The sequence below is a fragment of the Triticum urartu genome, chromosome 6A (genome assembly GCF_056163025.1).
Source record: "Triticum urartu cultivar PI428250 chromosome 6A, HENAU_Tu73, whole genome shotgun sequence".
In the NCBI taxonomy this organism is placed as follows: Eukaryota; Viridiplantae; Streptophyta; class Magnoliopsida; order Poales; family Poaceae; genus Triticum; species Triticum urartu.
In genome coordinates this window covers 402,940,928-402,968,806 of record NC_141878.1, presented here as the reverse complement: position 1 = coordinate 402,968,806, position 27,879 = coordinate 402,940,928, and the positions used below count along the sequence as shown (strand labels likewise).

The 27,879-nt window shown below is 44.3% G+C and overlaps 1 protein-coding gene, 2 long non-coding RNA genes and 1 pseudogene across 6 annotated transcripts; 2 read left to right on the top strand and 2 right to left on the bottom strand.

The window, feature by feature from the left end:
* The first annotated feature begins 3,982 nt into the window (after positions 1-3,982).
* Positions 3,983-11,213, top strand: LOC125513756 (uncharacterized). 3 transcript variants are annotated; one of them, XR_007286122.2, is made up of 12 exons: positions 3,983-4,528; positions 4,638-4,738; positions 4,836-4,888; positions 5,699-5,763; positions 6,546-6,591; positions 6,947-7,035; positions 7,116-7,216; positions 7,720-7,787; positions 7,846-8,016; positions 8,840-8,942; positions 10,085-10,190; positions 11,006-11,213. It is a non-coding gene; the product is annotated as an uncharacterized LOC125513756 (long non-coding RNA). The 3 variants fall into 3 exon arrangements; XR_015608327.1 differs by having other exon boundaries at positions 6,941-7,035; XR_007286120.2 differs by having other exon boundaries at positions 6,546-7,035.
* A 154-nt stretch (positions 11,214-11,367) lies between these two features.
* On the top strand, positions 11,368-12,550 carry LOC125513755 (putative glycosyltransferase At5g20260; annotated as a pseudogene).
* Positions 12,551-13,169: 619 nt separating this feature from the next.
* Positions 13,170-18,402, bottom strand: LOC125513757 (calcium uptake protein, mitochondrial). 2 transcript variants are annotated; one of them, XR_007286123.2, is made up of 9 exons: positions 17,969-18,299; positions 17,549-17,616; positions 17,251-17,474; positions 16,316-16,399; positions 14,948-15,161; positions 14,251-14,427; positions 14,044-14,163; positions 13,570-13,845; positions 13,170-13,467 (listed from the first exon to the last, which is right to left on the bottom strand). XR_007286123.2 is itself a non-coding variant. In XM_048678946.2 (8 exons), exons 1-8 carry the CDS (start codon positions 18,261-18,263, stop codon positions 13,630-13,632), a joined length of 1,398 nt encoding a protein of 465 aa, XP_048534903.1. In that variant the 5' UTR covers positions 18,264-18,402; the 3' UTR covers positions 13,170-13,629. The 2 variants fall into 2 exon arrangements, 1 of the variants encoding a protein (XP_048534903.1); XM_048678946.2 differs by having other exon boundaries at positions 13,170-13,845; positions 17,969-18,402.
* A 719-nt stretch (positions 18,403-19,121) lies between these two features.
* Positions 19,122-23,271, bottom strand: LOC147965409 (uncharacterized). Its single transcript, XR_015608326.1, has 3 exons — positions 21,747-23,271; positions 19,876-20,084; positions 19,122-19,778 (listed from the first exon to the last, which is right to left on the bottom strand). It is a non-coding gene; the product is annotated as an uncharacterized LOC147965409 (long non-coding RNA).
* Between the last annotated feature and the right edge of the window lie 4,608 nt (positions 23,272-27,879).

Here is a 27,879-nt window from a genome sequence, read left to right as displayed (position 1 = left end):
TCTACGTCGGTGGAGGGGAATCCTCCACGGTTTTGGCTTCTTTATCTTGGACAACAATGCTTGCAGAGTCATCTCCTACGAGGCCCGTGGGCCGAACTGATGGCCTAGGGTGGAACCGACATAAGGGGCCTTGGGCCAGCCTACTCGGCCTGGCAACCGACAAGGTGAGCCACCCTTAGGTCGTAACACCGTCATACAAGATGTGAATTCAATGTGGGGCATAAGGTGTTGACCCTTTTGTTTCAAGGGGAGGGGGTTAAGCCATAATATTGTTATTCCCATCCTTATTGTGATCTGACCCTATTCCCCGACCAGTTTGCTTGCTCACTAGAAGAGTCAAGTGAGAGTAGCTAATTTAGAAGGAAAAGGACATGAGATGCTACTAGTTAAAATTCCATCCAGTAAAATGGAAGAATTATACCATTTCTAAAATGATAGATAGGGATATAGTGAATAAAGCCATCTCAGCCATGGTAAAAGGAGTATTCCCCAACCCGGAGCTACTTTCCCATATTCTGAATTCAAGAGTTCCAATGTACGAGGTCCTACCATTGTTTGACGCAATCATCATCAAAACATGTGTTTGATTGCAGTTTAGAAGGAAGACTAACTACATGACTTGCATGTAACTATTCACAGTCAAAGGTTGAGCCAAACATTGTAGTCCTCAAACATTAAAAAATATTTCGGATAATCCTCATGATTACTTTTTTCCCCAAACGAAACAAAAAATAAAAACCATCTATGTTTTTGTCAAAGCTTGCTAACTTCGTGCGAAGAGTTGATGTACATTTGCTCATGAGACAATGCTAGGTGAGACATAGGTTGATGGGTGCAGGTTTAATGTCGTGTGGGAAGGGAGGGGTGGAGGGGGGAGGGTGCCAGTGCAAAAGTGTGAGGGGATTGGTTGGATGCCGGAGGCGGTGGCTTGACGAAGGAGGCAATTTGGGCAAGGTGCGGCAAGTGGTAGTGACGATGAGTCGGCCGGTGGTGGTGGATGGGTCAAGGTACGAGGGGCAGCGGATCCATATAACTTCTAGGGTGTATGACTTTACATCAAAAAGGGGAATTTGGTAAACAACAAATGTCAAATTTTTAAGTGAGGCAAAAAAATGTTTTTATGACAAATTATGTTGTCGCAAGGATGATATTTTTTTATAAGTATGGCAAACTGCACCACTGTGACACTCCTGCACGACCCAGTTGGCCAGCATCCCTAGCTTGATTCCCTCTCACTAGCCCCAGTCCCAGTTACCAACAAACTTGAAAAGATGGCTTTTTACATTTTACTAGTAAATGCGCACGTGCAACGCACGTGTAATTTTAATCCGGCTTGAAGATATACGTGAATTTTCTGTAGAAAAGTAGCACCAAAAGTATCGGAAATACAATTCGGCTCCCGGGAGCACGTGCTCCTACCTGTGGAAAATGAATTTTGAAATGTCAAAAAAATCTCAACAAAATTTGTATGTGTTCTTTGCAAAATCCAAATCTGCCTGAAAATATAGGTAGAAAGGTAAAGCATTTTGGCCTGTGCAAAAAAAAAACAAATTGAACATCAATTGTTACACCAAAATGTCACACCCAAATTTGTTTTTTTTTCACCGACGAAAAGATGTTCCTCCGTTTTGCATGAAAATCGTCAAGCATGTTTGTGACACTAACACGAACATTTATGAAAAATTCCAGAATTTTTTTAAATACTATTTTTTGATTTTTTTAGGAAAACTATTTTTTGATTTTATTGTTCATGTGGGTGCATGTGCACCCGAGAGCCAAAACGCCTCCTCCCAAAAGTATTTGTGTGTCTAACACCACCAGCTGGTTCCTACAAATGAGTTAAAATTGTACTAAATCCGACGTAATTAATGATACAGGCAAGTAACCAAGGGAGGAGGCAAATACCTTGTCCTCAAGCCGGTAAAAGAAAATTCCAAAAATCAAAGCGCAATCTATTCAAATCAGCTCAACTGATCAACTACCTAGCTACTACCAAAAGTTCCATATCACTGTGTAATGTAGTCGTTTCATAGCGCATCATCCAGGAGATGTCACTAATTCCACAGCCATCGTCCCCTTCCACGGCGAACTAATTAGGCTAGTGCTACATAGGATAAGATTCAGATCAAATCTAAACATGCTATAATAAAACCTGAGCACACCTCCAGATCACATCCAGTCAATCAAATAAATATACTACCCAAGTAAGCTTATAGAGCAGTTGTGCATAAAGCAAAATATTCCATGGAAAGAGATGAAGGGTGAAAAAGGATGGACCTCGATGTAGCCGTTCTGGTTGGGGTCGAGCTCCTCCATGATCAACACCGTGTACTCCTCGACGCACTCGAGGATCTTGGTGCCCTGATGGCCGGCCAGGAGGTCTATTAGGAGGCGGCGTCCCGCCGGGCGGCCAGGCGGTACAGGAGGAGGCGATGGATGAGGGCGTTCTTGAAGGTGTGATGGGGGCGACAGCGGGAAGGTGCGACGGGCGGAGGCGGTTGGGGCGGAGAGAGGCAGCGTCGTGCGTGCGGCAGTTTCCCTTTTCTTTCGTAGGAAAGGAAGGGGATCGGAAGAAAGACGTTTAACGCTAAACATATTTAGTACTCATCATTAGAACAATAATGACTGTTGGATTAACACGAATGGATAGTCCAGATTTATTGGATCTGCCTCTCTGAGCTTTTTTATATTGGTATAGATGTGCAAGATATTTTCTCGCAACTAAAGGCTAAAGCATAATGACCCCATGCCATGTTTGTGGCCGTGAAAAAAAATGTACAAGTGCACGGTAAAATAATTTTCTATTTTCATCATTTCTTTAGCTGCTTTAGGTATTGTCACTGTGATAGGGAAAAACACTCTTGCTACTAGTACGTGATTTTATACTGTATACTATATAACATCGAAAAAAGAAACCACCCAAGTTTGAAATCGTGGGTACGCAACAGGAGAAGGTGACCGACGCCCACATCCACTGCATCACTCGAAACGATCGCGATGCGCCGCGGGTGGCTCCTTCTGGTCCTCATCTTACTCTGCCACAGTGACACGCTGCGCTGAGGCGGCAGTAGACACGTAGATATATCTCTCGAGATCAGCTGCGCACCGCGCGAGCTGTGGATTCAAATGCAGAATGCAACGAACCTACCAGATTTACCGAGTCAAACGTGATTAGCCTCTTGTTAACACGCAAACGGCTAGACCCGTAAAAAAAGCACGCAAACGGCTAGTGCAGCTCATAGTCAAGAGGGCACGTAGCCCAGCGCGGACGGTTGGTGGACTGACGCTGGCCTACCGCCGCACGCCTGCACTGCACACCAGGGAGGAGGCGAGTAGCCGGCGGCCTGGCCGCGGAAGGATCTTTCGCTAATCGCTACGACCTTGCATGCATGGAGAGGAACGGTGGCGGACGCGCCGCCACCATTGCGGTGCCGCTTATCGCCTTCGTCATCGCGGCAGCGGCCGTCGTGCTGCCGTCAACTGTCTCCGGAGGTGGAAGAACAGGGAGCCATAGCAGAGAGTACAGGTACCGGCACCAGGAGCACTTCGTGCGGTGCGTCCCGGGCGAGCCCCAGAAAGCGAGGCTGCTACCGGCGACTACTCAGGCCATCAACAAGAAGGTAATCTACTGCAGCACGCGTGCATGCACAACGTGTAGTGACGGTGATGAATTGTTCGCTAGCTAGGTAGGATCTGACATTGCGCTTATATATCGCGTAAGATACATACTGGGAGCACCCCAGCCTCCTCAGAGTTTAGCGATTCCTGACCGTCAGATCTGATGGTTGATGCCTTTTGGGCCGTCCGATCTAGAGATGGAGAGACGCCGGCCGTCGGATAAAGACGTGACACCGTGGATTGAAACAGTGTGCGCCCCAGGCTGCCACCGCGCGTAATTCCTAGATTCCGCCGAGGATATTTTGGTCATTCCATATACGACTATAAATAAACAGCGGCCTCCGTGCTAAAACCTAGCCGCCGCCTCCTCTTCCCTCGCTCACTTTCACTCCTCCCGCAGCCGCCTCCCTCCGTCCCTCGCTCTCACCGCCGATCCCATCTCCCCTATCCTCCCCGTTCATCCCTAGCCCGGCGCCGGCGGCGGCGATCGCCGTTCCAATCTCCACGGCCCCTCCTTCTCCACCGTGGCCCGTTACTTCGTCAGCAACCTCTCGCCGGTCTGATTCGAGCCGCTCCGCGCCACCCCGGCCCCGACCCCCCTTCTTCCAAGCCGGCGCGGCCACCGTCGACGGCGAGGATCAATACCAGCCGCAGGAGGAGCAGGAGTGCGGCGGAAAGGAGGAGGATGATCAGGGGAGGTCGAGCCGCCATCCGCCGCCGGCCATCGACACCTCCTGTTCGACCACACAGAGAGAGCACCAGACCGTCGTCCTTGCGTTCGTTCTCCTCCAGGAAGAAGACGACCCAAGGTGAGCCACCTTCGATCGATCTCGCAGGGTCAGCGGGGACTACAACCTGAGGCTCCATGGCGGCGGCCAGCGAGTTCATATCTCCCTCGACGAGAGGACAGGTACGCGCCCTGCTGTGTTCCATCCATCGATCCATCCTCCCACTCTTGTCGCTGCCTTCTGTTCCTCATCGCGCCTGCCTCTGTTTGCTTTTTTTGGGTGTATATTCAGGCTCCAGGTTTGCATCGCATGGCGTGTAGCTCCACGGCTTCTTCAGGGCCAGCACCAAGCTGCCCTCTGACTACGCCGCCGGCGTCGTCGTCGCCTTCTACGTGAGTACATATATACCACACCCCTACACTGCATCTCGCCTTTTGCAAACGAACCAATATACTGCAGAGAGTGTGACGAGAGAATTACTGTTAACAGACTTTGGCGTCCGGTACATGTCGAACGGCGAGCTGGACTTGAGTTCCTTACAGGTACAATTCGCCTCTCCCTTATGCAATATGACTAGGCTGGAGTTAGGGGTCATGGCTTCAGGTCAACAACACACGTCTTAGCTCTAACGTGATACAAGGCCCTGATAGATTGCAGATATACTCTAAAAATACCAAACTGTTGAATTGTGAGAAATTCATAGTATATGTGATTCTGTAGATTGTATTTATACGTATATGAAGCTTTTTGCAAAATAGAGCAGAAATAAAATAAAAGAGCTTTTTGTTTAGCTTAACAGAGAAAGACTAAAATACATTTTGTTTCTATCACAAGAATGGATGCAAGTGTCTTGTGCATTGGATTCCAAGGGGAAGTCACATCCAGAAAAAAAAACAAGAATCAAGTGTATGGTTGTGCAAAAAGTCAATAACAAAGAAACAAAGTATGCTAATGTTTGCTCTGATTTATATGATGACATTGCTTCTTGAAACTTAAGACCACTTTGTAATGTTTTGGACAAGCTTTTACCCAAGTGCAGTATTTGGTTTACTGTTTGCCTCAGTGTATCCAACTTTTCTGGTGGACCAAATGCCTAGCAACACCATGTAATATAGGAAGGAAAGAAAATTTAGTATATGACATAGTGTTGGCATTTTTCATATGGTGAAGTTCTGATTTTGTACTTAATCTAAAACATTAGTGCTATGTTTTACTTTGTTGGTAACCTGTCAATTTGTACGCTTCCTGCCCTTCTCATTTTCAGTGGAACTTAATAATATCATCTCATTAATTTTGTCCCTTGTTATTTTATATCATATGAAAGTTGTTTACACATCGGTATCTTTTTGCAGAAAGAACTGCATACATTGGACACTTGACTGGAGGTTTAATTCATTTGATATTGTCTTCACTAACTGTGAGTGAGTTTACATTTATCTATCATTACAAAATGCTTTCTTCTGTTCTTCCAGTCTGCATGTTTTGTGACCTTACAACTTCTCCATGATGGCAATATATCTGCTTATGACTATTCTAATTGTTCCCATGGTTGCTTTCCCTTTTGATGACTCATATGCATGATATGTCTTATCCTTAAACTTCTTATCACATTTTGTTTTACTTGGCCGTTGCATCTAGGAATTTTTTGTGTAAACAGATCTAACATTGGTATATATGTTGAAGTAGTAACTTTAAACCTCCCCGCAATACCAAACAATAGTTACTTTAAACCATATGCAAGCCCATTTTACATGAAATTTTCTGGTTTTGTCACATTGCATTGTCCACCGATGAATAGAACCTATACAGACTACTGTATTAACGTGATACAGACTACTATTTTCTTCGACATATAACAATGGATAGAATGTGCACATCTGTGTTTCTATAGTTATTTGCCCTTCATAAAATTTTTCTACCCGCTTAATGATTGTCGTTCAGAATTTAGATGTTTTTTTGGATGAAAGATGATGTTTCATTCTTTTAGTAGTCCACTGGATAGTCCAAAATCTGTTTTACATAGTTAATTATTCGTTGGTAACTCAGAAGTGGTTGTTCATAACTAACCGTGCATGGATGTTTAGTTATGTACCTTGAGCTTTATTGTAGTCTGCAAGAAGTTTCCTACTGTTCCACTCCTCGTTTGTGCATCTTATCAGTAGATGCTTATTTATTTAATCATCTCGATTATTTGATCAGCTGACGGTTCAATTCCACTTTGATGCTTGAATGTCTCGAAAAGAAGGTAAAGATGGATATATGCACCCTGTTGAAGTTACAATTGTTTTTTCTTACTTCTATAGTTGTATTCAGTTTCTAAAGGCCTTTCAAGCTTTCTATTCTTACGGATATCTGCATTTCCGTACATTTTCTCAAGTTGTGGATTTGGAGTGACCAGTATGATTGGGTTCTCCATTAGACATTATCTACAGTCTCCTCGACATTTCTTATTTCATATGCAAGCAGCTAACCAATGTGACATGATTATGTTTTGAGTGTAGCTCTACTTTTTCAAGGATGTTGTTCATAGCTATAATGTTTTTTTAAGTATCACATTTTACGGATGACTGTACCTACAATGTTGTTCATATAAGATACAGGGCAAAGTATTTGTGCAACCTCTGTCCCTGTCCAACGTGTTGTGCGTTGTAGGAGGAGCAAGCGGACCCCGGTCTGGTATCAAGCCGAGGTGAGCCCCTCCTTCCCATGCATCCTTTTTGTTTGGGAGATGCCGCCTTTTCTTGACTTGGCCTGTTGTCATGCGTGCAGCCATGTCCAGGTTGGAGCGGTGATGGCAGCTGCAGCGGGACGGACGACGCCGGCAACAAGCACAGTTCCTCATCTTTGTCTCCGACGAAAAGGATCATCTGGTGACAAAACACCTCCTCCTTCTCTTCTCTGTGTGTGCTCCTCCCATTGATGATAAACAGACAGAAGTTGTTTCAGGACAGGGTATCTTGCTGGGAAACAGACTATGTAGTCTGTACTGTATGTGCCATTAAAACTGTTTATTGTTATTGCAACTGAAGCTGCACAAAAGGGCTTTCAGTTGTTTATACATTACTCAGCCTCCAGTCTCATTATGTACAAATGACTTGATCTAATTATTATGAAAGACTTGTGGGGTGTGTTGCTTTCTGTATAAATAACTTGCTATAATTGTAGGTTTTGTTCTATTTCTTTTTTTTAAACTTGATGCGTCGAGCTTTGAGCTACTATACTATTTTGGATCATGCCTTGGCCGGGCAACGCTTCCTATCTTGGTCGATATGTAAATTTTTATTTATTGAAATTACTTTAGGTGATTGGTTGATGCACAGTCCTGAGCAAACAAACCTTACTCATCCCCTTCTCTGTAAATCATTGTATGCAGGTTGTCGGCACATCTTCTAACAAAGTCATCTCCTGTGATCCTTTTGTCGACAAGCAGCTAGACCCAAGGTTAGTCTCTGAAGATGTCTGTTCATAATTTATTATTCTCTAAGTTCCATATGATTAGTCTCCAGAAAAAGCATGGCCGCCGGCACAAAATGGACGAAGAAGAGGTGAGCTGCCGCAACATCGAAGCTCTCGCACCGCTGCTCCCGTCGAGCTCGCGCGTGCGCCGGATCTGATGGCCAACACAGCCCGTCTGTCTGCCGGCACCTCCAAGCAAGGCCTACAACAGCAGGTGAGCCCCCTACTCTGCAATTTTTCTTCACATCCTTTGAAACGCATTGAAAGATCGCTGAAATTTATATGTGCTCTGTTGTCCTGAAAAATAATGTTATCTAGAAAGATGGCTCTGTCCAAAAGATCACCGAGATCCTAGATGCGGGAAATATGACCACCCCTCGCTTTAGTTTCAACAAGGCGTCAATTTACAGATGTGTCTAAATTTTTCTACATCATTGAACTAGAACTGTTTGGGAGATCAACCAGAAAATTGTTGTTGACATGGCTGTCGATCGTGGCTGCTACATGGATCAAAGCCAGAGCCTTAGTATCAACATGGATTTGTATAACTTCACTGCACTTCCACGCCTGGTCCATGGTTTGCCTGTCGATTTAGATACTGTTTTAGCACTATGTGATTTTACTAAAAATTTAGCAGTCAGTGTTGAACAGGTCGTTACATCGCCACGCTTGAGCGAGTCACATGACAAGGCGTTCAATCAAAGCTCTCTCTATATGTGGTCTACTATAAAATATATTACTATACCATAATAGAATCAAATAGATTGGTTATCCTGTGTTATAATTATGCCGTGCTTTTAGTATATTGTAAATCTTGCTTTGTACCGAATCTTTATGCAAATCGATTATCCTGGGCTACCACTGTGCCATTCTCTTGGAATGTAATGAATCTTAGTGCAAATCAGTTATCCTGTCAAATCTTGATGCTTTTTTACTTAACCACTATTATTATAAATATTTTACTATGCACTGTATTTTGATGCATTCTGTTGAACCAGCTCCTTCTATGAGAGACGCTTGACCATTGCCTTACACAGGCACTACGCGTTGCGCTTTCTGATGTAAATCACTTCCTGGACAGGCGGCACACATCCTGATGCAAATCAGTTCCTGGACACCCAACTTGAGATCAATTATCCCGTAGGTTGACTATACCTTGGTTTTAGTAGTCTTTAATGTTTTTGCTCTATACTTCTAACTACTATTTCTAACTTAGCTTAATAGCCCTTCTGGGCTCAACTGTATAAAAAAAATATGGCTTACAATTGTTGTTCTGGATTATGTTGTCCCTTCTGCGTTGTCGGATGCTTTACCTTGGCAGCATGGTTTAAATTCCTTGCTTTCTCCATGTGAATTTTCCAAAAAGCTTCTCTATTTAAGGAACCAATTTTGCTCTTTGATGTTGCATCGACCAATGCTCAGTACCTAATATAACTAAAAGTCGGTTACCGGGTCAATACACCTTATAAAAATTATGAATGGGCAATATGTGGCCATCTAGAGTAGAATTTGGTTTATTGATTGATACAAGGGTCAAATTAGTCTTTTCTCAAGGTAATTATCACTGTTTTGTTTTTAGGCTTATGTGCCTGGTTTTTTTAGGATCTCCGTGTCAAGGTGGGGATATATCAAAGTAATGCCATGTTCTAATTATAAATGAAGAGAAAGTTAAGAACTTAGTAATTACATAGTAATCATGGCTAGAGCATAGAGGTCAGAGATGTGCAAATGATTTATTAAAGAATTGTATTTCCAACAACACATTGGATCACATCGGGTATGCATTTTTTGTAGAATATAAGTCAGGTTTAGAACTTTTTACCACGACAACTAGAGTAAATCCATCGTATATATTCAGTAACGTATATATATTTAGATATTCATGATGCTGCATAAGCATACTTCAGTCGCCTGGGAGCACTAGCTGCTGGCGTATATATATGTATTCCTTGGTTCTAACAAGATGCATGCCAATCTTAGAAAATATAGTAAGTACCTATCCTGAAATTTATGACTCGCGTGAGGTGACTATCTGTAGATAACTATTGTACTTGCATAGTTGGTTGATTTATTTGATTATAATCAAACCAAACTATTGTAATTTTAAGATCGTGGTTATTCAAATGAAAAATGATCAAAGAAATACATGTACAGAGTCACATCTCTTGAGATCATGATTAGGCATGCAATTACTCCTTCAAATTATTGTGATATTGTATATTGCTCTTTAGTCTAATAAATTATGTAATGTGGTGCTCCACCTCCTTCTCTCTTCTTGCCAGGACATATACTCTGTCGGATTGCATCTATGTTCTAAAATCTTTTCCAGACCTAATCAATATGTGAAAGTTTAGTGAGGGGCGCCCCCGTTTACTCACGCCGCTCCAGGTTCACATCTCTCTCTCTCTGCTCCTCCCATTGTATTGACTTGCAGCTTGCTGCCGGAACCGGATGGGGTCTCCAGCCAGCCTGCCATTTGGCTTACAGTCCTGGTCGTTGCAAGTTAGCCTTACATAGGTACAAGGGTTTTAGTACTTCATTAATGTGACAAAGTGAAACAAAAATTGTTGCATCGAATTACTAATGGAGTGGTTTCGATGAGAACTGATAAAGAATATATTTCACGACTGAGACATTGATATGAAATTTGAGTATTTAATAGAGAAGTCCAGTTCATATATGAAGAAAAAGAAAGGCATGATGTACTACATTGACGGTGATTATTAGCCCATTATGGTACTTCAAATCTGATAAAGAATATATTTCATGACTGAGACATGGGATTTAGAGTCTCAGTTCTGATATGTACATAAATCTCCTTTTATTTTGTCATGCTACTGATAGTTTTAATACGAGACTATTTGTTCTGTTTATGTCTTATAAATAATGAAATGGCATATATGTTAAGTTCTCTTATTTTAATTATATTATGTTGTCAATGATGTATGGTTCTGGAATTTGGAGATTAACATTCAGGCTTTGGTATCTTGAATCTTTTTGCTCTCTACTAAACTTGATGCAAACAATTTGTCCTATCTGGCACTGGCTTTTTGGAACAAATTTTGTCATGTGCTTGCAAATTAATTATCCTTTTGACTTAGTATACTCAGATTACCATGCTTTTGGTATATCTCTATTGTTTGCGCTCTATACTAAGCTCCTTAGTACTGAAAGAATGCTGTGATTTTCCTTGAATGTACAAGATCTGTACACGCTGGGTCACGGTGCTCAGGCGGGCAACGCGCGCCAAGGCGCGCTTCTGATCTAGTATAGGTGGTTGAAGGCGTGATCGAGGAAGGCCTGGCTCGGTCTCGGGCGGCCATCCGCCGGGCGACTCGCGCGCCCAGGGACGAGAGCGTCTGCCGGATACGGAGCTTCAGGGACGTCGGCGACGCTTTTGCGCCGCGAGGCGCAATCTACCGCAACGCCATGGCCTTCCACAGGTACGTCGTACCTGTCTAGCTGTAGCTTTTTTTTAGGAAACAACGGCGATGATGTATCGTCATTAAAAAAAAGTTAAGCGACTGATGTTTTGCGGTGAATCTGACTCAGGAGCTACGTGGAGATGGAGAGGAGAATGAAGATATGGACGTACCAGGAGGGGGAGCCGCCGCTGGCGCACCTCGGCCCGGGCTGCCGGGCACCGACATCTACTCCATCGAGGGCCAGTTCCTGTACGAGATAGAGGACCCCCGGAACCGCTTCGCCGCGCGCCGCCCCGTCGAGGCCAACGTCTTCCTGCTTCCCATCAGCGTGTGCAACCTCGTCCACTACGTCTACCGCCTCAACACCACCGCCTACCTCGCGCCGCTGCGCCGCCTGGTCGCGGACTACGTCCACGTCGTCGCCGAGAGGCACCCGTACTGGAACCGGTCCGGCGGCGCCGACCACGTCCTCGTGTCGTGCCACGACTGGGCGCCGCTGGTCTCGGAGGGGAACCGGCAGCTCTACGGCAACACCATCCGGGTTCTGTGCAACGCCAACACGTCGGAGGGCTTCAGGCCCAGGAAGGACGCGACGCTGCCGGAGGTGAACCTCGCCGACGGCGTCCTCCGCAGGCCTACGTTCGGCCTGCCGCCCGAGAACCGGACGACACTCGCCTTCTTCGCCGGCGGGATGCACGGCGAGATACGCAGGAGCCTCCTGCAGCACTGGGTCGGCAGAGGACCCGGACATGCACGTCCACGAGTACCTCCACGCCGGGCAGGACTACCACGTGCTCATGGCCAGGGCGCGGTTCTGCCTCTGCCCCAGCGGCTTCGAGGTGGCGAGCCTGAGGGTGGTGGAGTCTGTCTTCGCCGGCTGCGTGCCGGTGATCATCTCGGAGGGGTACCCGCTGCCCTTCAGTGACGTGCTGGACTGGAGCAAGATGTCGGTGACGGTGCCGGCGGCTAGGATACCGGAGCTGAAGGTCATCCTGCGGGGTGTGTCAGAGAGGAGGTACCGTGTGCTGCATGCCAGGGTGCTGCAGGCGCAGCGGCACTTCGTGCTCCACCGGCCGGCGAGGCGGTTCGACATGATTCACATGGTGCTGCACTCCATCTGGCTCAGGAGGCTCAACGTCAGGCTACCATACTGATTCCCGGTGTCGGTGTCTGTATGTACATCTATCGTGTGTAGTATTTGATTTTGTAGGAATTGTCGGTCGGAAGAAATTTTGGTCACAGTGCTATTTGCATGAAACTGAATTGAACACTACTAGTACATATTTTGTTTATTAAAAGTCAAATGTGTCTATGTTTGACAAAGGATGTGTCTAAAACTCGGTCGACAAATACTACTTAACAAAGTATCAATCGAGTGACATCAGCATAGTTCTTTTTTTTTGCCACGCGGCTGGATGCTACAAACGGCAACGAAAAATGTTGCGACGGTATAACAACAAATGTTACAACCATTCTAACTAAAAAAATGCTAGAACCGTCAATTAAGGAAGTTGCAACCGGTGAGATGACGTGCTACAAGCAGTGACGGACAACATGCTACAACTAGCAAGACGATGTTGCAACTGATAGGAAAAATGTTGCAAACGATGGGACAAAACATATGAAAAAAAATATCAACATGCACAATACAAAGTTAGTACCATCAGATTTACGAAGTATACTTTTATATTTTATTTATTTAGTATTTTAAATGTTGATATAATTTATTCTAGAAACTGGTCGAACATAGAAATATTTGACTTTTGGAAAACCTAATATGCACATAGGGTGTATTTGACACCCAAAAAAAGTGGAAGCGCACAATGCTACTCCTCTGTAAACAAATATAAAAGCGTTTAGATCACTAAAATAGTAATCTAAAAGCTCTTATATTTCTTTACGGAGGGAGTATAGTTTCTAACCTGATGAGTAACAGGAGAAATTTGAAGATAAAAGTACAAAAGATCTAGTCGACTATTCTTGCATATGTTTGTCTGGTAGTAAGCCCTTGCCGTCATGAGAACACAAGGACACAGGGAGTTGGGAGACAGTAAACGAGGTTCAAAGTCACAGGTTCATTACATCAGTGGGAGAGATCTGTCAACTGAGCCCTTGGGCCAGAACAGAATTGGGTTATTTACAGCTACTACATAATTGGACAACTTTGATCAGCAGGACAATATGTACAACAAGATCGTGTCTGCTGACATCTAGCGGTTGTTGTACTCGTTCTCCAGCTCCTGCCATGACCAAAACCATCAGAGACACCAGCTATGTATGCAAGTGGAATGTTATGCGACAGAAGTAACTAACTTCATATAGGTTGAGCGTGGCCTACGTACATCAAATAGAGAGTGGCCCAGGGCGACAGAAGGCTAATCTTGTTAGTATCAAGATATATTCTACTGAAGCAGCATCTGTTGAAAAGAACACTTCGTACAGTTCAGCCAGCAGGAGAATACCCCCATTAAACCTGGAGTGGTGGGCTGCCGAATATTGCTTTCCCGTCTTTGTAGTGCCCTCAAGAACTCCTCTGAGCTTAGGTTCCCATCACAGTTTGCATCAAACACATGGAAAATGACATCCACCACCTTATCAGTCAAGTCCACCCCACAAACCTGTAAAAAAAGATCATTAAAACAATTGAAAAATCCGAACTAATAACCAAGTGGTATCAGCTAACTGTCCAGCTAGCTTAGAATGGCTATACGGTGGGAGAAGGCCAGTGATTGTCGTTAGAAAGCTCAAGAGAAATAATTCCAGTGAAATTAGGTATTTCAGACTACATCTATAAGTACAATTATGGAAGACCATACATGAGTTGCAGCACGTTTCAGATCCTGCTTTGTCAACAAACCGTTTACTTTTCCATAGCTGAAGATAGCCATTGCAAATGGTTCCAATCTTCGCCGCAGATCAGCAAAAGCCTTGAACTCCTGAATTTCCAAATAACAACAATGATCTTCTAAAACACGGTTGGCTCAAGAAATATAACTGGGATATCGGATAGCAAACTGTCAAACCTCAAAGGTAATGCGCAGATCTTTGACATCAGGAGATTCATCAAAATCGTCAACTCTGTCAAGTAGCTTGTTTATGTGATTCATGTCAGCAGAAGCAACCATGGATAATGCAAAGTCCTTCGCAGATATTGTCTTGGATGATTTTACATCATAGTGACTGAACTCCAAGCGAACAATCTGAAGATGATTGAACAAAAAACAATGCCATTAAAAGGATTTATAGATCTGGATTTATGTCTCTGTGGGGGTTGGTCACTGTGGATATTAGAAGGTAGAATAAAATAAACAAGCTTCACTAATTTCACTGCTAGTGCAAAATAAAATTGATGGAGCATTAGTGTCGTCAAAATTTTGACCATCACACGGTTTTATGCTTCCGAGACAACACATCAAACAACACAAAAACAAGTTCAGTACATCTTGTGTTTTGACTCTTTGTACTAAGTATGCAATTTGAAGATATGTCCTACTTGTGTTTATCACTGTTCCTAGAGACAACTGTGCAGCTTAGAAATTGAGTTGGCACATATGTTAACAGAATGCTGGATTTTTGGGTGACTGAACAATATCCATGAATACATGCACACACAAAATGGGTTACATGACCCACAACACAGGAGTACTGAGAATGTTGCATCAGTAATAAGATGCTGAAACATAAATATTTCAACAAAAGATTAAGAAGGAAAAAAATCACCTCGTCATGTAATTGCTTCAAAAAATCAGAGAACTTTTCATAGTGTAGATGGTCACTGCCATCCTTGCCAAAAAAGTACTCAACCAATCCACCATCTTCCACTGGCTGACCAACCTTAAGTCCAATACGTAACCCATCCCTGTGGGCAGCTCCTTGCCTATTATAGGACCTCATCAAAGCCATTACTTTCTTAAACTCTTCTTTATCTATCTCCCTGAGAATGATAAATAGCATATGAGAATACTGAATTAACAGAGAAAAATCTTGCCAAATTTGGTTCATACCCTTCTGCATCATGAAATAACAAGTGAGATGATTGAACACGGATCAGAAAGCAGGTCTTTTTCTGCACGCCAATGGTGACATGTAAACAACAATAAAGCACAAACACGGAAATATTTAAATGGATCCTTGCGTAGATCCCATAGAAAAGAGGAAAGCATACCTTTAACGGCTTCAGTGAGCTTTAAAATTAAAAAATAAAACAAATGCAAAAGAAAGAACTGCCACTTAGGAGTGCCACATCTTTCTTTTCCCTATCAGAATTTGTTCCAGGTGGACTCTAAAGCATGGTATTCTAAGGGCTATATTCTTAGATACTTGGTCTATACTATCTATAGGCTTAAATTGCCTCAGTGATCTGCTTGCGCAAAATTATTCGCATGCCTCTTGGACTCAATGTATGGTCTATGTTGAAAATAGAACCATGATATAGTGACTTGATAAATCTAATGGGCTGGATTTCTTACTAAGAAAAGCAAAATGGGTAGTAGGTCAGCCCCACACATCTAATGTATGGTTTCCGCATGGACACAGTACTTTTTCAGTTGGCATGCGCTTCTACTGAACTTATGCTAAATGTATAGAGTCATTTGTTTGCTACCAGAGCATATCAGAAATTCTAATCGCCAAAACTTATCAAGTCCAGCCAGAGGAAGCATAATAAGGTGACATAAGCAGGCTATAAGAGTTACCACATCAGATTTGAGATGAGTTGGAGGAGAGAGGAAAAGAGAGAGAAGAAGAGTGCGCTGTAGATTTATGACTTCGTGAGAGAATGAGGTGGGACATAAACTAATTACATAGTATATATCTATGGCTAACTATTACATATATGAGTAGGCTATTAGATTGACTGGAAATGATGTGGCAATGAGAGAGCCAGCAAGTGGTTATATTATTAGCCATGCTCTCAACAGAAAAGAAAATGCAGGAATATTTATTTCCTTCACATGTCACTAGCTACAAAGACTACAAATCAACATCATAGTTAATCTGAGATAAGACTATTTGAAGAACAGAGTTATATCAATCTCAAGAGTGAAATGATACATTTAAATTGGTTCCAGCGGCTGGAAGATAGCTTACCCATTGTGGTCAAGGTCAAACATCTTGAAAGCTATATTGAAGCTCGACTCAGGAATGCTAAGCAATGTCACAAAAAAGATATACCTGCACAAGGCAACATAAGCAGTTAAAGAAATGCATAGAGCTGATATCACTAATGGTTGCAGAAAGTATGAAACCACACTTGTAAGACTAACAGGTAGCGGCATGCAAATGCTAATGCCCTAAGAGAAAAGTGTAACAGCTCCCGGGTGGCACCCTCTATGAACAGTAAATTCAAAAAAAAAAGAGGAAAAAAATCTGAAACTTTGCGGCATCAAAGATGGTCAAACTTTGTAGGTTCTTGCAAGTTTTCATGCCAAAATATCATGTAGAGAAATGTGTGCAAACGAGTTTCAGATTTCAGTGCTAAAAGTGCTCAAAACTTCAAGCACTGAAATCTTTTCGTGTGTAGAGCTCCTCGAATGGTTTTCCGGCATGAAAACTTACAAGCACCTACAAAGTTTGATCATCTTTGATGTTGCAATGTTTCAGAATTTTTTGATTTTTTCTATTTTTTTATTTTACTGTTAATAGAGGGTGACTAGGCACCTGGGAGCTGAAAACCCATTCTCAATGCCCTAATACCATAGTGGCACCTATATACCTACATGTATTATTATCTATAAGCATGCATGCTCGTTAAGAAAATTCAAGCGCAATAGGCTTGTGAAGTACTCCCCCCGTTCCTAAATATAAGTCTTTCTAGAGATTCCACCAAGTGACTACATCCGAAGCAAAATGAGTGAATCTACACTCTAAAATATGTCTACATTAGGAACGGAGGGAGTATTACACTACAAAGTGTATGATAATAATTGAACAAACTACAAAAACCTTCCTATCTGGTAGAAAATTGGATACCACATCAAATGGAAAATATGCTAGGCATTTCAGCTGAAGTCAGAACCACTTACTCGGCAAAGGAGATGAGCCCATCGCCGTTTGTGTCGAACAGCATGAAAAACTCAGAAGGAGCGCACTGTAGCTCGCCAGGGTTGCGCTCCCCTCTGAGTCTTCCTTCCCTTACAATATTAGATTCGGATGGAGGGAAAACGGGAACAACAGCCCTCATCAAGTCGGCAGGTAACATGTAGACTTCGCCCTCCGGGTTTCGGATGGACGCAAAGTACTCAAAGATCTATCAAGGAGAACACCACAATTAGAACAGTACTAGTTTATCGAATCACATAGCATGCAGCATGACATCGTTACCTTCTCAGGAGGGCTGCGCGTCCGAATGCGCTTCTCATAGTTGAAGAACACCCTTCTGCGATATGAGTCTGCAAAGCGAAGCGAAGAAAAAGGACGGTGAGCAATTGCTCCGCTTCCAGGAATCCGTCATATGAGCATTAGGATTGATTGAGGACAACAAATGGCGAGAATGTTCGCTCGGCATATGATCGGAGGAAAAGCGCTATTCGTCCGGTGGCCGATCCATACGGAAATCGTTTCTCTCTCCTCACAAAACTCCAAGCAGAAACTTGGCTCACAAAATTCCAAACGGAAACTTCGCAAAATTCCAACCAGAAACTAGGCGTGAGAGGCACATGAATTGATCAGGCTGTAAAGCTTTTGCGAATTATATAATGCATGGGTGCAGCCGTACGAGAGATCAAAAACAAGGGCACGCACCGCGGAAGAGGAACCTGCGCTTCTCCTCCTCGCGCTCCTCCGCGGCGCCCACGTCCCCAAAGCCCGCGTCCGCCACGGCGAAGTCCCCCTGACCCGAGTCCGCGAGCGGCTGGGGCGACGGGGGGAGCAGCCAGATCCCCAGCCCCGACCCGACAGCCAGCGCGGCCGCCACCGTGGCGGCATCGGCCGCCCTCGCGTCGCGGCGGGGCGCGGCGCCCTCGGCGGCGGCCGCGGAGAAGGCCCGGAGCCGTCGAACGGCGGATCGGAGGAGCGAGGCGCGGGCCAGCGCGGCCATGGCGATGGCGGGATTGACGTGCGTTCTCGGAAGGGAAGGGGAGGAGAGGAAGCGGCGATGCGGGGGCGCACGGGGTGGGACGCGGTGGCCTGGCCGAAATGTGAGGCAAGGAACGGGAGATTAGCGTGGGGCTAAAAGCTGCCATTATTGGGGCCCTTTTTATGGTCGGTCGCGAGACGACGACCCGACCGGTTTTCTAGCGCCATCGCCTCGGCCTATGCGACACGAGCACAACCGAGCCAGGTGCTGCTGCTTTTATTCCATTGGTTCGTGAGGAAAACAAGAGAAGAAATGCCCTCCCTGCCCGTGTGCTTCTTCTTCTCGCTGCACCTCCTCTCCTCCGGTTGCTGTGCAGCATCCCGTTTGTTTTTGAGAAAATTCCTTACTCCCTCCGTCAGCCAAAGAGTGAACGTCTGGGTATTCCAAAACAAATTAAGGATTTTGCAAAAAAGCTCTCCCATCACTCAATTAAGGTGCCAACAGCTTTACCAAAGCTTCGATTCCCGTTGATAATAAATGAGAAGGGAGTAGTAAAACACAAGTTTGCCAACAGAATTTTCTTCCCGCCACAGCACTTCCCACCATGTACAACTAGTAGCTGAGTACTCTCTCTGTTTTTATTTAGTTCGCATATTAGCTTTGGTCAAAGTCAAGCTTTACAAACTTTGACCAAGTTTATATATAAAAATATTAAAATATACAATAACAAATCAATAATATTAGATTTATTATTAAATATACTTTCACATCGTATAGATTTATTATGATAAATGTTTATATTGTTTTCTATAAACTTGGTCAAATTTTACGAAGTTTGACTTCAGTCAACTCTAATATGCAGAGTAAATAAAAACGGAGGGAGTACTAGTACAATATGGCGCCAGATTATAGAATTAGAAGCGCCAGATTACATAATTGAGCCCAGATTTCAAATTTAGAAGGCCAAGAGACTATACACAGCTATAAAGCCAGCACACTAGCAGCAGACCAAGTAGTACAACACACAGACAGACCATGGCCATTGACTTGAACATAGCACGAGAAGAGGGAGAAGTTGAACATGAGACTCCCTTGCATGAAGAAGTGCTCCAGGTTGGTCATCAAATCGATCTGAACTTGAACCCAGGTACATCTTGACCATCTTTTCATTTGTTCTCCTTGTTCATGTGCGCATGCTGATGATTCTTCTTCGCCATAGAGGACGAACTTGAGGCTGCCTTGCATGAAGAACTCCATGTCAGTTTTGAGCCTCACTTGCATGAAGTACTCCAGGCCGGCCACCAATTCGCCGGAGAAGATGAACATGAGTCTCCCTTGCATGAGGAAGAGCTCCAGGTTGGTCACCAAATCGATCTGAACATGGACCCAGGTACATCTTGATCATCTACTCCTTTGTTCTCCTTGTTCATGTGCACATGTTGATGATTCTTCTTCGCCATAGAGGACGAACTTGAGCCTGATATTGCCCATGGAGAAGAGGAACATGATGCCGATGTTGCCCATGGAGAAGAGAACCTGCATGAATCAGATGAATCGGGTTAGTAAAATAATTTAGTTATAGCATATATGAATGTTTAATTATAATCTTATTAAACTACTCACATAACCTCACCTTGTAGACCATGAACTTGAAGGCCAAGGCGGTGTTTTCCAGAGCATGGAAGAGGAAGTGCAAGCAATGGATGAAGCTCTACATAACCTTCGAGTTGACGAGGAAGACTATGGTGTGTATGCAGGCGATATAGAGATTCAATTTGAGGAAGACGAGCTTGACGATTCAGCAGATGAAGCCATGTATGATTCAGCACCAGAAGAAGACATCTATGTGGAGCAAGAGCAACAAGATAATGAGCAAATTCATAATGAAGGCAAATACAAGAACTTAACAGATTTGCAAAGGACCGGTATTTATGAAGAATTGCTAGCAAGAAGTGTCAATCGGAAATTAAAGAAGACCACAACCAGAGAAGTTGCAAACATGTTCCATGTTTCGGTGCAGAAGGTCAGACGTGTTTGGAGGAGAGTGAAGGAGTGCCTTCGACAAGGCATACCCGTTGATGTAAGATCAAGGAAGCCGAAAAACTGTGGGCGCAAAAGGATTGTAGTTGACCTCAGTATGGTTCCTGAGATTCCTCGCAGCCAAAGGAGAACTATACGCAGTCTCGCAAGAGCTTTGGGTGTGAAGAAAAGCACACTACATAGGATGTTTACGGACAGCTTGCTCGATAGGCATTCAAGCTCACTCAAACCATATTTGAAGGAAGCAAACAAAAAGGCTAGGCTGCGGTTTTGTCTCTCTATGTTTGACCAACAAAGTTTGCAAAATAGGCCGACGTTCAAAGATATGTGTAACATAATACATATAGATGAAAAGTGGTTTAACACCACTCAAAAGACTATGAAATTCTACAAGCTGCCATCGGAAGAAGAGCCACATAGGACCATGCAAAATAAGAACTCCATTGGCAAAATAATGTTTTTGGTTGCTATAGCCAGGCCTAGATACAATGCAGAAGGTATTTGCATTTTGATGGGAAGATAGGCATTTGGCCCTTTATCAAAAAGGTTAATTTGAACCTGTAGTCCTTTTATTTATTATGCACATCAGTACTTGATCTAACTTCAGTTGCTTTGGTGGTTGTAGGAGCCGGCGCCAAGGAAAAGTGATTACCGTCCAAGAGGGACACTAATCACGAAAACAATCTCAGTGAAGAGAGATGTATCGAGGGAGTTTTTGATTCAAAAGGTACTACCAGCTATTCAAGCAGTTTGGCCTTAAGAGCTCGCAGGTGAGACGATATGGATCCAGCAAGACAATGCACCCTCACATGTCCCAAGTAATGACCCAGGTTTCCTTAATGCTGTTGCCCAAACTGGGCTTGATATTCGCCTCATGCAACAGCCTTCGAACTCACCGGATATGAATATCCTAGACCTTGGCCTATTTTCCTCACTACAGTCCATGTCAGATAGATTGGTCTCTAACAATTTAGATCAGCTAATCAGCAATGTGCAGTAGGAATATGATGCCTATGATGCCGATAAGATAAACAGGATTTTTCTTACACTACAAAGCTGCTTAATTGAGGTCATGAAGAGAGGTGGAGGCAACGACTACAAGACCCCTCACATGTACAAGGATGGCCTAGAACGTGCAGGAAATCTTCCTAATGTTTTAGATTGTGATCGCGAACTCTATGAGAACATCTTGCAGATCTTAGCCGACTAGAAGTTCTAATATTAGATGTGACTACTTTTGTAATGCTGGACATTGGGTTGAAATTGTTTATCCAACTATTATTGAGTTCATCATTTGTTTATCCAACTTAAAATTGGAACAACATTGAAAATCTAAAAAAATGCATCATCTAGAATCGAGTAATTTTCATGCCACTTCCAGCATTACTCTCTAGCCATGCATCATAAAATAAAGAATGTAAATTATTCGTCATCTAGTATCCATGGCTAGAGTAATTTTCGTACCAAATCAGTTGATCAAAATCATCATCTGGTACAAGAGATCATCATGATTGTGCACTCGAAAAGTCCATCACCTGTGCAATCGAAGTAGCTATATGGACCAAGAATTGATTGTTCATTCATCAAGATAATACCTTATTTATCCAACTAAATGTTGTAACAATAGCACTACAATCTCTGTATGAGAGCATGATGCAGACCTTAGCCGCCTAGAAGTTGTACTAGTAGAAGTGGTAGCTTTTTGTAATGCTGGGCATTGTGTTAAAATTATTTATCCAACTGCTTATTCAATTCATTGTTTGTTTATCCAATTATTTATCCAACTTAGAATTGGAACAAAATGAAAAATCTAAAATTATGCATCATCTAACATCGATAGCGAAAGTAATCTTCATCCCAGTTCTATTAAGAAAAATAGACAATCTAAAATATCCATGCATAGTCAGAGTTATTTTCATGTCAAATCAGTTGAACAAATTTGACAATCTAAAAGTCCATCATCTGTGCACTCGAAGTAGCTACAGAGACAGAGTGTATTACAACAGTCAAGCCTTAATTTTAGAGATCAGGACTTGATTGTTTATTCATCAACATAGTACCATTTATCCAACTTAAAATTACTGTCGTAACAAGAGATCATCCATAACCAAAAAATATTTTTAGAGACCAGGACATTAATCACCATAACAATAGATCATCCATAGTAACAATATCTTCCATACTCCAATAGTACAATCGATTTTCATACTTGCAGAACATATTTCATACTTGCAGAACATAAAAATATCCAGCCATACTTACTACATCCAGCCAAACTAATTGAAGATTGCATCCAGCCAACTTATGGAGCTAGTAGTGCTTGTGCATCTTCTCCGCAACATCCCCAGCACCTGCGGCCGTTGTGTCATGGTCAGCCGCGGGACGCACTGATGCCGCTGTGCCGTCTTGCCCAACACCTACGGATGCGCTGACCTGCCCAACACCTGCTGCCGTGCCGACCTGGTTAGCCGCATGACCCGCTGCAGCGCCGGGTACAGCGCCTCCACGGCCTACACCTGCTTCACCATCAGCCCCTACTTCCTCGTCCAGGTCAAGGATCTTGGCGCCGCAACCGAATTGCCGCCGCCAATGGATGTACGAGGGCGGACGCGGTCGAAACTTGGTTGCACGAGCACGGTGAGGGCCTCCAGAACCAGATCCTCCGCCGTCGCGTGTTGCGCCGCCGGCCGTCACGAAGGCCTCAACTCGATGGCCATCGCCGGCTTCCGCTCATCCGCCCGCTCCGCTGCCCGCCATGGTTCCAGTGAGGCACACACCGTACTGGAAGTTTATATAGACTGGCCGCCATTACTCTCTCGATGACCAGCGACTGCCTTGGATTGGAGGATTGACTCCTAGCGAACTGGGAGAGTGGATTGGGTGGTGGACCGCTGCGGTTGCCTCGAGGCGTCGACCGAGGGGGTGAACGTAAAATTACCTCGGTGGATCGCTGCGGAGCCAGACGTTCACTTATTTTGGGAAAATTACTCGAGCCAGACGTTCACTCTTTGGCGGACGGAGGGAGTATTTGACACTATCTTAAAATCTGCTTCCTTATTTGACACTGGAAAAGTTTTTCTTCCCTATTTGTCACAAGCCCTGTTCAAGAATTCATCCGATTAACCAGTTAACTTGCCGATTAATCCCTACTCATAGGGTCACCGAGTAGCCGATAAACCAAAAAATCATCTGATTAATTGATTAAATGGCCGATTAACTTGCCGATTAGCCGATTAACCCCCTACTCGCTAGCCAACCGAGCAGCTACCAGTTAACGATTTCCTCAACAATGGTCACAAGTTCTAAATTTTATTCTTTATATGACATTTCCATCCATTTTGAGCCTAAATGACACCTAAAAAGACTCTTTTGCCCCTCATGTGGTATGTGTGTGGGGGGCAATAGCGCACACACGCAGCATCAGTGCGAGGGCAGGAGAACACATGCAACAACACATACACATGCACCAACACACACACGCGCGCGCACACACACGCAACAACACGCACGCGCACGTGCACACACGCACGCAACAACACGCACGCGCACGTGCATACACACACGCAGCAACACACATGCACGCGCACACACGCAGACAGCACATAGGCACGCAACAGCACACACACACGCGCACGTACACACACACTGCAGCACACATGCACACACACACACACACATGCAGCGGCAGCACACATGTGCGCGTGCACCCACACACGCAACAACACACACGCGCGCGCACACACATACCGCATGAGGGGCAAAATCATCTTTTTAGGTGTCATTTAGGCTCAAAATGGACGGAAGTGTCGTATAGGGAATAAAATTTAGGATTAGTGTCAAATAGGAAAGAAAAACTTTTTCAATATCAAATAAGGAACCAGATTTTAAGACAGTGTCAAATAAGGAATTTTCTCTTTGTTTTTCTTTTGCTAATACGTCTATCACGTGCTCACCCTCCTCTCCCCTGGTGTGTGTGCCGAGGACGTGCCGTGCTCACCCATGGAATCGGGTTCGATCTCTGGACATACAGCACGACATTCACATGCGACGTTGGGAAACTCATCCTGATCGGCAACATGACAACATGCTAGTATTTTCTTTCGCCGTACTAAGGGTATCTCCAACGGGCAACACGCGAAAAATCCTTCCGCATTTGTTCATAAACAGGAGGATCAGTCTACAGACATGGATGCGGAAGACGTCGTCCAACAGCAGCCGTATACATTTTTACAACAACTATTCATGCAAATACGGCCGGATTTTGTATAAACATGACTGATTTTATATAAAAAGCCGGATTTTCATATAAATATGACGGATTTCAATACATTTACATCAACATGGCTAGTCCGGCTTTGGAGGTATAATAATATATAATCTAAATCGCTGCCAGCGGATCCCTTTGCCTTCTTCATGTCCGGCAGCCTGATCATCGTTCTGTCAGGATCCTCGGAGGTATATGCTTCAGCGGAAAGGATGGCTCGCTTCTCCACCACTCAGCGGAGTGAAACCTCCGACTGATGCTTCCGTGGGAGGGGAAGATGGCGCCTTCTCTTCCGTGGAGCTCATGTGGGATCGACGGAGGTTCTTGAAAGAGAAGAACCGGGCAAGACTCCAGCTGCGTACGTCGTTGTCGCCTAGGCGGTGGCCTTCATGGGACCCAAGCGGGGACGGACTCCCGTATTCTACTTCTCCTCGATAATGGCAGCGGCCACTGACTCATCGCTCTCTATGCACCCGGCTTATGTCTCTGCCTACATGACACGGTCGCAGGCATGAGAGGCGCGGTCACAGTCACGAGAGGAGCGGTCGCAAACACGGGAGGCGTGGTCGTCGATGGTAGCGATGACGTCTGTGTCGCCGTGCTCCTCATCATGCTGTCGTGGAGCAACTCACCACTCCTCATCGAGTGGCCCTGGAGCGGCGAGTTGCTGAACCACACGACGACTAGGGGCGGCAAGTTGCTGAAGGAAATATGCCCTAGAGGCAATAATAAAGTTGTTATTTATATTTCCTTATATCATGATAAATGTTTATTATTCATGCTAGAATTATATTAACCGGAAACTTAGTACATGTGTGAATACATAGACAAACTGAGTGTCCCTAGTATGCCTCTACTAGACTAGCTCGTTAATCAAAGATGGTTAAGTTTCCTAACCATAGACATGTGTTGTCATTTGATGAACGAGATCACATTATTAGAGAATGATGTGATGGACAAGACCCATCCGTTAGCTTAGCATGCTGATCATTTAGTTTTTCTGCTATTGCTTTCTTTATGACTTATACATGTTCCTCAGACTATGAGATTATGCAACTCCCGAATACCGGAGGAACATCTTGTGTGTTATCAAATGTCACAACGTAACTGAGTGATTATAAAGATGCTCTACAGATATCTCTGATGGTGTTTGTTGAGTTGGTATAGACCGAGATTAGGATTTGTCACTCCGTGTATCGAAGAGGTATCACTGGACCCTCTCGGTTGAAGGAAATATGCCCTAGAGGCAATAATAAAGTTATTATTTATTTTCTTATATCATGATAAATTTTTATTATTCATGCTAGAATTGTATTAACCGGAAACATAATACATGTGTGAATACATAGACAAACATAGTGTCACTAGTATGTCTCTACTTGACTAGCTCGTTAATCAAAGATGGTTAAGTTTCCTAACCATAGACATGAGTTGTCATTTGATTAACGGGATCACATCATTAGGAGAATGATGTGATTGACTTGATCCATTCCGTTAGCTTAGCACTTGATCATTTAGTATGTTGTTATTGCTTTCTTCATGACTTATACATGTTCCTATGACTATGAGATTATGCAACTCCCGTTTACCAGAGGAACACTTTTTATGCTACCAAACGTCACAACGTAACTGGGTGATTATAAAGATGCTCTACAGGTGTCTCCGAAGGTACTTGTTGAGTTGGTGTATTTCGAGATTAGGATTTGTCACTCAAATCGTCGGAGAGGTATCTCTGGGCTCACTCGGTAATACACATCACTATAAGCCTTGTAAGCATTGTAACTAATGAGTTAGTTGCGGGATGATGTATTACGGAACGAGTAAAGAGAATTGCCGGTAACGAAATTGAACTAGGTATTGAGATACCGACGATTGAATCTCGGGCAAGTAACATACCGATGACAAAGGGAACAACGTATGTTGTTATGCGGTTTGACCGATAAAGATCTTCATAGAATATGTAGGAGCCAATATGAGCATCCAGGTTCCGCTATTGGTTATTGACCGGAGACATGTCTCGGTCATGTCTACATAGTTCTCGAACCCATAGGGTCCGCACGCTTAAAGTTTCGGTGACTATTGTATTATGAGTTTTTGTGTTTTGGTGTACCGAAGGTAGTTTGGAGGCCCGGGTATGATCATGGACATAACGAGGAGTCTCGAAATGGTTGAGACATAAATATCGATATATTGGACGACTATGTTTGGAGACCGAAATAGTTTCAGGGAGTTTCGGACATATACCGGAGTACCGGGGGGTTACCGGAACCCCCCGGGGAGTTTAATGGGCCAAGATGGGCCTTAGTGGAGAAGAGGAGGGGCGGCTAGGGCAGGCCGTGCGCCCCCTCCCCCTCTAATCCGAATTGGACAGGGAGGGGGGCGGCGCCCCCCTTTCCTTCCTCTCTCTCCTTCCCTTCCTTTCCCCTCCTACTCCAACTAGGAAAAGAGGGAGTCCTACTCCCGGTAGGAGTAGGACCCCTCCCTGGCGCGCCCTCCCCTAGCCGGCCGCCTCCCCCCTGGTCCTTTATATACGGGTGCAGGGGGCACCTCTAGATACAACAATTGATCTCTTGATCTCTTAGCCGTGTGCGGTGCCCCCCTCCACCATATTCCACCTCGATTATATCGTAGCGGTGCTTAGGCGAAGCCCTGCGTCGGTAACAACATCATCACCGTCACCATGCCGTTGTGCTGACGGAACTCTCCCATGAAGCTCTGCTGGATCAGAGTTCGTGGGACGTCATCGAGCTGAACGTGTGCTGAACTCGGAGGTGTCGTATGTTTGGTACTTGGATTGGTCGGATTGTGAAGACGTACGACTACATCATCCGCGTTGTGCTAACGCTTCCGCTTTCGGTCTACGAGGGTATGTGGACAACACTCTCCCCTCTCGTTGCTATGCATCACCATGATCCTGCGTGTGCGTAGGAATTTTTTTGAAATTACTATGTTCCCCAACGGTGGCATCCGAGCCAGGTTTTATGCGTAGATGTTATATGCACGAGTAGAACACAAGTGAGTTGTGGGCGATACAAGTCATACTGCTTACCAGCATGTCATACTTTGATTCGGCGGTATTGTTGGATGAAGCGGCCCGGACCGACATTACACGTATGCTTATGCGAGACTGGTTCTATCGACGTGCTTTGCACATAGGTGGCTGGCGGGTGCCAGTTTCTCCAACTTTAGTTGAACCGAGTGTGGCTACGCCCGGTCCTTGTGAAGGTTAAAACATCACTAACTTGACGAACTATCGTTGTGGTTTTGATGCGTAGGTAAGAATGGTTCTTGCTCAGCCCGTAGCAGCCACGTAAAACTTGCAACAACAAAGTA